Here is an 11,854-nt window from a genome sequence, read left to right as displayed (position 1 = left end):
GTTTTTTTTTGTGTCTCGTCGTTTTTAACTAAGAAATCTCCGAAGCAAGTATCACAAAGTTCAAAACTCGATAAATAATGGGCTTGCCCCTCTATCCTTCCACTTAATACCCATATATTTGAATATGGGAGAGTTCGATACCATGACATATGTCTAACCCACACATAATGCGTTGCGCTCTTACCACTAGATCAAAGCCATATTATTTTTTTCTAATTTTTTAAAATACGTCGTGATCACGGGAATTCTAAAGCACGCTAAGCAAAAAAATTCAACAATTATGCTGATCTTAAGGATTTTGCTACAAACTCTGACGGATCACCAGAAATTTTTAAAATTATGACTGAAAATAGGACGAACAAATTTTCTGGTGCTTCAAAATTCTAGCGCTTAAAATGTTGGTGATCATCAGAATTTGTAATACTTTAAAATTTTGGCGAGGTTCAAAACTTTGGGCGAGCGCGCTTTAAAATTGTAATGCGAAGCTATTTTCTCAATTTTTTTAATAGGATCAAAATATTAAAAATGGTTTTGAAAAGGTCTATCCAACATTATTTATAGTAGTGGAACCTTGATTGACAACAACAATAACAACAAAAACATCCAGTAGAATTTCACAAGTAACGTTTTGAGAGGATAGCGTGTACACAAATTTTATCCCTATCCGAGATATATATAGAGAGGAGATGTTTCCGATAAATCCTTGGTTCGGGCCCGAAGAACTAATTGGGCTTCATCCATACTTGAGAGGTTGAAAAAATTGTCAGACTGGTCCATATCGAAGGGTCTAACCCGAGCCCAATCGAAGAGCGTAATGTGTTCCAACGAACAAACAAACAAACAAAAGAAAGAAAAATTCTAGAAACATCTTATCTTTTGCAGAAAAACCCCCTGCCAAAGTCTTTCTATTGAACCTTCTAGGGTTTTGTTATCCTCTTCTTACCAAACTACTCTATATTTTTTCAACAACCTAACCACACACTCTCACTACCCTCAGTTGAGAAGAAAAAAAAACCTTCTTTTTGACTTCTAATTCAGGTACTGTTTTTATTATCATTGCTCAAAATATATTATTTTTAACGTTAATTTTCCTCTTTTAATTTTGAGTTTTGAGGATAATAACCATTTTAATCTTTTTGGGGTTTAATCTGATTGAGTGTAGGAACAAATGGCGACTACTCAGCTAACAGCATCATCCATTTGTGCAAAGGGTTTTGTATCCTTTGAAGGGCTTAGGTCAACTGGTAGTGTAAAGGTTGCATCTTTTGCCCCATCGAAGCAGAATAGCAGGTCTTTTCGTAGTCTTGTTGTTAAGGCTGCCACCACTGTAGCTCCTAAGGTGCATTATTTCTTTTTCTTTTATTTGTTTCAGTTCTATCATTTTGTTTTAACTGGGGTAGTTGAATGACTAGGGAGATTTGGTTTCTTTGGTATTTACGCTGCTTCCCGTATTGTGTTAATGAACGTTGTCGCGTGCAATATGAACATTGGTTTTCTTGTTCATGATTAATTTAGTGCGATTATCAGGTGTTGGTTAGCTAATTTTTGTTTCTTTAAAAGAAAGATCAAGTCTTGGTTCAGTATTTTGCAAGAGTTAGCTGAAACAAATTACTTCAACTAGAAATGGATCGGATAAGTGAGATTTGGTTTCTTTGGTATTTACGCTGCTTCCCGTATTGTGTTAGTGAACGTTGTCGCGTGCAATATGAACATTGGTTTTCTTGTTCATGATTAATTCAGTGCAATTATCAGGGGTTGGTTAGCTAATTTTTGTTTCTTTAAAAGAAAGATCAGGTCTTGGTTCAGTATTTTGCAAGAGTTAGCTGAAGCAAATAACTTCAACTAGAAATGGTTATGGATCGGATAAGTATTGTCTTTTTGTTGGATTGGGTAATTGACCTTTTCATTCTGTTTTGTGGCTTCAATTGTGTTGTAAGTTTGTGACTTGGGCTTGCTGAGAAAATATGGTTTCCTTGGCACATTTGAGGAAACAATAGTGTTATAGTTGCTAGTTCTGGTTCTGATGTTTCTTGATTTATAACTGTTAAGACTTCAGTCAAGTGTGTTTTTGGAATCCAAATATGACTTCACCGAGCATTAAGTTTTATCAGCTGGTACATCCTGGCTTCATATATTTTTATGTCCATGCTGATTCTAGCCATAGATTTTGAGGCCTAATGAGGCTAGCCTGTGGGTAACCTTAAAGGGGCAACTCGGTGCATGAAGCATCCGCGTTCATGCAGGGTCTAGGCTGCACCCCAAGGGGTGTGATGTAGGCAGCCTATGCATGAGTGGCTGATTCCACGGCTCGAACCCGTCACCTATAGGTCATACGGAGCCAACTTTATCATTGCGACTCCCCTTCCCTTGTGGGTAACCTTACACTATCATATTTTGCTTTTATACATGTTAAAGAGACATCCCTCCCGAGAAAAAGGATATTTACTTGTTTTCTTAGTTAGAACTATTTGTTGAGTTCTGATGTTTGGTTTGTAAATATGGTGATTTGTCTCTACTAACTGGTCATGCAATAAAATTATTCCAATTCTCGCAGGAAAATTTCATGCATGCTCTAAATATTTATTTTCTTCTTGTTGTTGTTGCAGTACACTACGCTTAAGCCATTGGGCGATAGAGTATTGGTAAAGATTAAGACCGCAGAGGAGAAGACTGTAGGTGGTATCCTACTTCCAGTAGCAGCCCAGTCAAAACCTCAAGGAGGTGAGGTGGTTGCTGTTGGGGAGGGTCGTTCAGCTAGCAAGACTAAAGTGGACATTAGCGTGAAGGTAATATTATATTCAGATAATAATAATCAAGCTCGGATAAATCCATGGAAATCTAGTTGACTGAAAAGATCTATCGTGTATAGACGGGTGCCCAAGTTGTCTACTCAAAGTATGCTGGAACAGAGGTGGAGTTCGATGGATCAAAGCACCTCATTCTGAAAGAGGATGATATTGTTGGTGTTCTTGAGACAGATGATATCAAGGATTTGCAGCCTTTAAATGATAGAGTCCTAATCAAGGTTTGTCAATCTTATCATTCATTCCTTCCTTGTATGCAAGATATCTGATGTTTCATAGTCAGCTGGTTATCTGTTTCTGCTTTAATTTTCCTTTGGTTTACCCGACTTTAATTGACTGAAGGAGCGTTACTTGGTGGTTGCATTTGCTGTCAGGTTGCCGAGGCTGAAGAAAAAACCGCAGGAGGCTTACTGTTGACTGAGGCAGCTAAGGAAAAGCCTTCAATTGGCGCGGTAAGAGATAGAAGATTGACTGGCAGTCAATAATCAATATTGCCTCTGATCTGCATCCCTAATCTATGCTCCCTATATTGGTTGTGAGATGTTCTAAACCTTATTCTATGTTTGAAATTACAGGTTATAGCTGTTGGGCCTGGTCCTCTTGATGAGGAAGGAAACAGGAAACCACTATCAGTATCCCCTGGTAATACAGTTCTCTACTCCAAATACGCGGGTAGTGAATTCAAAGGCGCTGATGGTTCCGACTACATTACACTCAGAGCGTCTGATGTAATGGCTGTGCTATCTTAGTTGGATATCGAGTTAATTATTCTGTGCCAAAAATTTTAAGGTTAGGAAGAGAAAGCTGCATTCACATTTCGGCAAACACTGCAAATTAATGATTAATGTCAAGTGTAGAATCAATTTTCTGAACGCATTACCTTTTTTGATTTGAGGAATTTTTACCCTTATGGGTATGTTTGTATGTTAAAAGTGATTGAAAACTGCAGATTATGAATTGGAACTGAATTTTTTCTGATGGATTACTGGGCTTCTTGTTGTTGTATGTTTAATAACAACAATGTCATGTTTTAAACAAACTTTTAACAGATTTGGACTAATCCCTGTATAAAATTATAATTGACCTACTAGATATTTCAGGAGAGCATAAAAACTCGAAGTGCTCTAATATCATTTAGATACTGTTTTCCACATCCGTCAAAGCTATACACTTTCTGTTAAATTTGGTACAACAGGAATCTTTCTTCCTGTAGTTTTTCCAAGCCTAAATTACTAGGCTAATTTACATCAACCTGATCTAGAAAAAAATAATTCAACATTGGAAACCTGCTCTCCTAAACTCACTAACAGATTTTTGGACCTTCGAATAAGAATAAAGATACAGATCCTGATCTCAGTAAATCTGATTAAAACACTCCACAAAGTAGTAAAGGTACTAATCCAACATCAACTGTGCCACGAAGACATGCACGGACTGCCAGATCTCGGAAGGGTATGTGTATTCACGTCACGAATAAAAAACATGACAGGAGTTGCTGCATTCTGGTGATCTGAATTGCTAGCAGCTTCAAGGGAATCGTGTTGAAAATGTATTGCAAAGTTGGTTCATGAAATGGGAACGCCTTCATCGATTAAATGATGCAGCAGAGTTGTCATCGTAGTGTCCCCTCCATGCATTACCACTGTCAGTGCCACTGCTAGCTTGGTTTGGTACTGGCACATTACCTAAATCCCCATCCAAACTCATTTGCTGCACTTCAGCAGAAGACAAGATTTTGACGCTCTGAACACAGCTCACGAATTCCCTGAGAAAAATGAGCAAAACATGAATATCTTGGAAAAGTAATACTTCAAGAATCATAATACAACTTTCTAGAAGTCAACACTTACTCCCAAGGATCGTCACCAACAAGCAGTATATCATTCTCATTGTCTACATACACAAGCTTCCATTCAGTTCTTTGAGGATCTTCAAGCTGTCCCTCAATTCTGAACATACGTGCTAGATCATGCCTTAGTTCCTCATAGCCTTTGTAACGAGTGACATCTATTGTTCTTCCCACAGAGCCTCGTTTTTGAACCTTCATGATCGCAAAACAATATTAAAAACATACATGACAGGAATGAGACATAACACTACTACACCATCATATGAAACTTGAAAAAAGAGAACGCGTAAACAGTGGTAAAAAGAGAGTGAAGCATGCGTGCAGCAGACCTTAGTATATGTTCTCATGCGCTGAGTCTGATTCGTCCATGAATTATTATTCAGAACACCATTGTCATTAACAGCGAGATCATTGGAACATCTTGGCTTGTATGACATGTTTGGCACACCAAATTGTTGAGAACTGATCCCGGCAGCAGACAATTCAGTTTCTATGTCCCTAGGGGTATTTCCAAAAGCAGAGAACAGGTTTTGCATATCCTTTCGGGAATCATAATCCCTTGACAGCAAAGCATCCGGGGTCAATCCATCTATATTTGCTGCAGAAGGAAGACTGTTCCTAGAATGTGATTGAACATCACCTTCAGCACATAATGCAGGCAATGAAAAGTTGAAGCCACTAGAATCCAACCCATATGATGTTGTCGATGATGCTGCCTCTAAGTTCTCAGTACCATTACCTTTGTATTTAGACTGCTCCGAACTTTTTGAGAAGGGTAGCTCATGTTTCATTCGAAATTCGGATTTGTTTTGCTCTTGAGATGGATCAACTACCGACTCATCCACCAGTATGGCTTGCCCTTGGTTCCTGGTCAAGAAGTTTGGTGGTGAAACTTGAAAATTATTTGTAGAAGGAGAGGTTGAACATGAAGGAGCATCTCCATCTGTAGCACCAGAAAAGGCTTTGATTGTTATAGGGGATTTGTTCTGGCCTTGGAGTTGGTTGAAAGCATGTTGAGGTGACTGTAGATGTGTGGCTGTGGTCATGATGTTGGAACTCAATTGCTGATGACCAAACTGGAGATCTTGTGGTTGCCGGTTCTGTTGTTGCTGGGGCATACGTGGCTCTAGAGTAGAATTTACATGAGATAATTGCTGTGCTTGTTGCTGCTGTTGCTGTTGTTGCTGCTGCAGTTTATTAAGAAGCTGTAGTTGAAGCTGCTGCTCCGTAAGGCTCTGCTGTGACGATGTCTGTACTTGTGGCCTCTGCATCAAACTCTGTTGCAACAATTGTAGTGGAGCTTGCTGCAGTATTGTCTGCTGCTGCTGCTGCTGCTGGGATTTTTGCAAGAGGTTAGACTGCTGGGTCGCTTGTTGCTGAAAGGGAAAGTCTTGTGCCAAGGATGTTGAAGGAAATGGATTTCTATTGTTTGGAACATTTAGCTGTGATTGGTTACTGACTGATAGTAACTGTTGCTGCTGAAGCTGAGCATATATCGAAGCTTGTGGAAAACTTTGGTTTGGTAGCTGGTTAGGGGATACACAATGATTTACTGGTGGCGAATTCACGGTTAACTGTTGCTGCTGGGGTCCACGTTGTTGTTGATGCAGTTGCTGCTGTGCTTGCTGGAGAAGCTGTGGTTGTGGTTGTGGTTGTGGCTGCTGCTGCAGCGAGTGTTGCTGTTGCTGCTGGTGCAGCGTGTGCTGCTGTGCACTCGCGGGAGACTGTAATGATTGCTGCTGTTGTTGGGGCCATGCTAATGGTGGCTGCTGGATTTGACCTAATTGCTGATTAAGTTGGTTTGGTTTGTTGAACTGGAGACCTGGTGTAGGTGACTGAAAGCTCAACAACTTAGAATGGTCATCCGTGCCAATATTACTGTGTAAGACATTGGGAAGTCCGGATTGGGCAACAGGATTATGATTGTTCTGTTGCATACTCATCCATTGTACCAAGCTTAGTCCAGGGAATATTGAACTTGGAGCATCTTTTAGACCGAACTCATCGCTGATCCAAGGCATCCCCCTCTTTAATGCATTTTCAATATCAGATTCATCACCTGCAAAAGCACTACCCCTTTGAGGATTATATCGAGGAAGTTACAGTAGACTAATTTCCTTCTTGTGGAAGTCGAGATGAGGGAGATTAAGTTGATAAACATCCTCGATACTTTATGTACTAATAGTTAGACCTATTTCCAGCCATATTTAATCAGAAATATTACTGAATGGAAACTGCAATATTTCCTGCAAGTCAAAGTCAAGTTTTAACTACAGTGAACCTTCAAATAGGCTCTTTGTTCAAGTTTTTTTCTTAAACCTTTGAAACATTACAAGAGAGCTAAATGTCAAGTAGCTTACCAGGAAAACTTGGCTGTTTAGGGAACTTGGGCCTGAAAAATGGAGGTGGACAGATATAAAAAGGAGTCACAACAGGCTCAATATCCCAAATTGAAACTCTGCTTGGACGTTCCCCGGCAGTTGATTCATCCCATCCCACCTAACAAATTAAATAAGGAAATAATTTAGGACTGGATAAATCCAAATGCAGTTTATTGCATAACATCAAGAAATCCTTTGGAACCACAATTAAAGTTCAATAAAGACGGCATCAGGATACTAGTGACCAGAAAACACCTGTAAATGGTTAAAATGGTTTTTTAGAAAAGGAAAACACACACACTCACACAAGGATAAGGGAAACACATTGCTTATAGAAAATGTCATTACCGTTATGAAGTCATGAACCAAAGTGCAAGTAAGTACTCCTAATCAGGAAGAGCAACTGATAATGAGTGACATTGCCTAGTATATGTAGTTGTATTTGGTATGACTTCGAAATATATTTTCAAGAAGCGGGGCGGGCTCTACTATGACCACTAAGTTATAAATAACAAAATTCTAAGCAGATGCTTGGGGTCAAAGCGTAGATGACTGAGTACCTGAAGATTACGCCACTGAGAGTTCTTCCATCGTATGGGGTCCAGATCACTAACAGCAGTTACTGTACCCATGTACCTACGGACTCCAGACTCCTCTGTTTCAAACATCATCCGAAATCGCATGCCTAGTGAAACTTGTGCGTACATAGCTTTATTATACTTGGCCAGAGGAATCACAAATTCAGAAGGACTAGCCCTGTCAGGTAACAAAAGGAGCAAGAAAAACAATTTGTGTATTATTCAACATTTAAGTCCAAACACGTAATATTTTTTATCTCAAAAGCGTTGATATAGTACCTCGGATTGTAAAAGATAGTAAATGGGCTGTTGTTTGCAGCAGCATGAGCTGCAGCAGCAAGGATCCCAATGTGCATGCTGTCACTAGATATAACAGATGAGGAGAGGGCGGGCTGCTGTCTATTTGCTCGTTTTATACCCAAGAGAAGCTGTGACTTTTCATCTCTACATCAAATTTTCTCAGTTTAGAAACAAGATGACTATCAGATATAAAAAGTACTATACTAATTTTCACTGTTACCTTATGAAAAGGACAGAATCGCCTGCACATAGCCTTTTAGAGGAGATAAAGACACTCCAACCAGTAGTCAAAAGGTGTCTTTTTGGTTGACCTGAAATCATGCAAATTAATGTCAACGAGCACTTATTGGATTCACTTTTTTCTTAAGTTGAGTTGGATTTAAAGACAAACATCGCTAATGTAGATATTATCAGGATAATCATTCGAATCACTTAATCAAGCACTCCAAAACGGAACTGTATCCTTTGAAGAAAAACCTTAAATACTACTAGTTTAGCAATTCAAAAGTGTAATACCTCATTAGTAGTTCTACATAGAATTATTAAAATTAAGCTTCCAACATAAGAAAGTAAAAGATCTTAAAAAGTACCTCGATAGATATGCCTAAATGTCCAAGCTTGGTCATGCAAATCTCTAGCCATTAGTTCCTGAGCAGGAGGTTGCATTGAAAAATCCTATAAAGAAGCTGTCTGTCAGATGCATAAAAGCGGATCTCTTTTTCTTGAAGACACTTTGTGAAGATAAACAAACCAGGGGAGGAAATATCTTCTCGGCTGCTCGACGAGGAACAGAAAATCCACCATGGGTACTAGTATCACTAGCTGTGAGAGTTTTACAGAAGAACTCGGCAGGCTGCCTGTTCTGCTTAAGGCCCATATCCGATAAAAGTAAAGCCTCCTGGTCATACTGCAGGAAAAAAAAAAGAAGCAGCAAAATTACGTTTCGTTCAACTTCTTAAAGAGGAGGTAAAAAGTACTTTCCCCAGAAAGACAGACAGCTGATATTGCAAACAGCATAAAGGACTTACTTTGTTTACAGGTTGAAGTGTCATCTGAGCATAAACCTCATCAGTTTCAGGGTCAGCCTAACAATAACATCACAAGTATACCACGTTAGAATAAGGAAAATTCCACCACTCTTTGATTAGCCTTAATAGAACTATATTTTTCTACTTAATTCACATGCAACATCAATTTGAGATTGTGGATTCAAACAAACACTGACAAAACTTACAAAAGTATAGTGATCCTGAGTTTCCATTTACTTCTTTTTAAATACAAGGAATACAATGAAGGTACGGGAAGACCCCCATATCGAATCATTAATTGTAAGCAAAATATGTGGAAAATGGAAAAACAATTCATGAAATTGTGGATTCCTAGCCAATGTGTGGATTGAGGAAGATGCCGTACATGTAAAGTGACATTGTGTAACATGCAGATCAACTTGGAAGGAAGATTAGGATAACTTGGTATTCCATCTGTCTCCTTTTGCATTGATGCCGCCACCTGCATGGTGTTAATATCGAGTAAGCTTTCATCATCGGACAATATCTAGGGAAATAATACTCCGATTCAACTTCAAAAGAAACACACTTGCTCACTGTGACCTTGAGGAAAATATACCACAAGGCTTCCAATAGGAGGCAAAGAAACCAAAGGGCCAGCACAAGCGTGCCATAACTCTGAATTCATGACCTTTCTATCTCCTGTTGCAGTATGATAAAAAAATTCAGGGATGCATATTTACTAAATTAAAGTTAAACTTTAGACAAACATACATATGAAGCTTCGATGTGCTAGAAACTAGGCTCCTTTGTGCATGAAATTATGCTATCATTCATGCAACCAAAAAGAGGAAATGTTCTTCTGTTTCTCCTTCTGTTACCCCAAACTGAAGGATTATTATAGTGAAATAATTATGACGATTAGGAGTTCCGCAAGCCAAATATTTATAAAGATTCAGCAATACCAGGAAACTAAGTGAACATTGTGTGACCCTCTAACGGTTGTATACCAAATGGCAATAAAAAACTAACCAACACTGGTGAGTTAAGGATCGATGATTATAAACTAACCAACATTGTGTGACCCTAAATGACACGCAAGGATCGATGATTATAAAGAAGCTATAGTTTCTTGATCTGATAATCCATGAATAGAACAACTTTTTCAGTTTCCTTTATCAAAGAAAAACATGTGACAATATGAACTTATGGCAAGTGGATCCTATTAAAGCATTCATGAACACAGAATGTCAAACAAACTCTGCAGTATTAATTTCGTTCCTATTCTCAGTGATAACCATGTTTTCTACTCTGTTCTTTCCCTTCCTTATACTGGCTTGTAAGCAAAGCAGAACCTACTCAAATCTTAATTGACAGAGAATGGTGCACAAAAATCAAAATGTATTCTTTCTCCTCCAAAATGGAGTAAACACAAAGATTCCAGGAGTAGTTTAGGCATTTCTAAATTGAACTAGAACCAATTACCTAGTTCATGTGAATGCCCATGTTAGGACTTATCAAACTAACAAATCAAAACTCAACTAAAGGGCAGCCCGGTATACAAGGCATCCCGCGTTCACGCAAGGTCCGGGAAGAGCCGCACCCAAGGGGTGTTTGAGGTAGACAGTCTACCCTAATGCAAGCATTAGTGGCTGCTTCCACGGCTCGAACCCCGTGACCTTCACATGGAGACAACTTTACCGTTGCTCCAAGACTCCCCTTCAAATCAAAACTCAACTATGACAGAATATTTCACTTATTAAGACACAGATTGAATAAAATAAATAACAAGGCAGAAGATAGAAATGCAAAAGAATCAATTAAGCTATAGTAAACACCTTCTCCTGAATTTGCAATATATCCGTTTGATGGTGCCTTCATTTCACCAAAAATTTCCACTTGAATTTCTTCACAATTTATTTATCTTTCCCACTTCTCAAAAAAAAAAAAAATTCCTCTAACACAAACTTCCAGCTGCAAAGAGCTTATAATTCCACGATTATGCTAGCTCCATAATTGCAACAGAATATTTTATAATATCCAAAACCAGCAGAATTTCCTAAAATGCAAATATTCTTCCTTTTCCATTGTCATGAATACATCAGCATTTACCGGTTGCCGGAATCAAACTACACCCCACAAAAAAACTGCCTCTTTTCAACTTACACTGTACCCAAAAAAGATAATTTTATCTCTGAATTCAGTGATTACTGATTACCACTTCAGCCGGTAGAGGAAGTGACTGAAACTAAAACCACCAAGCAAAGACTCGCCGGAAAATCAAGAATGCAAAAAATATATATCCAAAAATGGAAAGGAAGAGAGAATAAAGTAGAGACAACAGGTTTGGTCAATAAGTTACACGCTACCCCAAGAATCAGAGAACTCGCCGGAAAATCAGACGCCAATAACAACGGAGCTGCTTTATATTTCCTACTGTATATGCACTACAATAACATTTTTATACTATTCTATATGCAAGATTATAATATAATTAAGTATTGATAATGAAAAAAAATATGGAAATTTATAGTGTAATGCGTCTGTTATATGATACGTATGTTAGTGTCAAAAATAGAGTTTGCGTTGAGAGCAGGAGTAGAGAAAAAGCCGACAGAGATGAACTGGACAAAGGTTAAATAATGAGTGGAATTATAAGCCATGTTTTGCTCTTACATGACATTATTTTCATTATTCTGAATTACTACAGTACACCCCCTTAGATTCCTATATAATCTCTCTTTTCTTGTAAAATAAATAAAAATCATTTGGACATGTTGAGTGTACTAAAAATGTTTTTGGTCTGCGTTGATTTTTCATAATTTTTATTCGCTTCCTTAATCGTTAGACCACACTTTTGCATTTCTTATTTTTTCTAAAAAAAATTGGCTCATCTTTTTGTAATGTTTACGTATGTGTTTGTGCATAAAAATTA

At 38.2% G+C, this 11,854-nt stretch overlaps 2 protein-coding genes across 3 annotated transcripts; one reads left to right on the top strand and one right to left on the bottom strand.

Moving 5' to 3' along the window:
- The first annotated feature begins 838 nt into the window (after window positions 1–838).
- On the top strand, window positions 839–3,786 carry LOC107822109 (20 kDa chaperonin, chloroplastic-like). The gene is made up of 6 exons (XM_016648612.2): window positions 839–1,038; window positions 1,163–1,339; window positions 2,607–2,786; window positions 2,870–3,025; window positions 3,179–3,256; window positions 3,380–3,786. The coding sequence occupies exons 2-6, from the start codon at window positions 1,169–1,171 to the stop codon at window positions 3,551–3,553; spliced, it is 759 nt and encodes a 252-aa protein (XP_016504098.1). The 5' UTR covers window positions 839–1,038; window positions 1,163–1,168; the 3' UTR covers window positions 3,554–3,786.
- Window positions 3,787–3,898: 112 nt separating this feature from the next.
- Window positions 3,899–11,648, bottom strand: LOC107822108 (auxin response factor 19). 2 transcript variants are annotated; one of them, XM_016648611.2, is made up of 13 exons: window positions 10,758–11,648; window positions 9,509–9,621; window positions 9,326–9,421; window positions 8,941–8,997; window positions 8,664–8,819; window positions 8,503–8,587; window positions 8,133–8,223; window positions 7,892–8,056; window positions 7,595–7,790; window positions 7,014–7,152; window positions 4,983–6,712; window positions 4,655–4,845; window positions 3,899–4,569 (listed from the first exon to the last, which is right to left on the bottom strand). In XM_016648611.2, exons 1-13 carry the CDS (start codon window positions 10,798–10,800, stop codon window positions 4,389–4,391), a joined length of 3,243 nt encoding a protein of 1,080 aa, XP_016504097.2. In that variant the 5' UTR covers window positions 10,801–11,648; the 3' UTR covers window positions 3,899–4,388. The 2 variants fall into 2 exon arrangements, with proteins under 2 accessions (XP_016504097.2, XP_075095062.1); XM_075238961.1 differs by lacking the exon at window positions 9,509–9,621 and having other exon boundaries at window positions 10,758–11,354.
- Window positions 11,649–11,854: the final 206 nt, after the last annotated feature.

Source organism: Nicotiana tabacum, chromosome 2, assembly GCF_000715075.1.
Source record: "Nicotiana tabacum cultivar K326 chromosome 2, ASM71507v2, whole genome shotgun sequence".
NCBI classification, from domain to species: Eukaryota; Viridiplantae; Streptophyta; class Magnoliopsida; order Solanales; family Solanaceae; genus Nicotiana; species Nicotiana tabacum.
The sequence above is the reverse complement of the archived record's forward strand: the minus strand, read 5'-3'. Positions and strand labels throughout refer to the sequence as shown.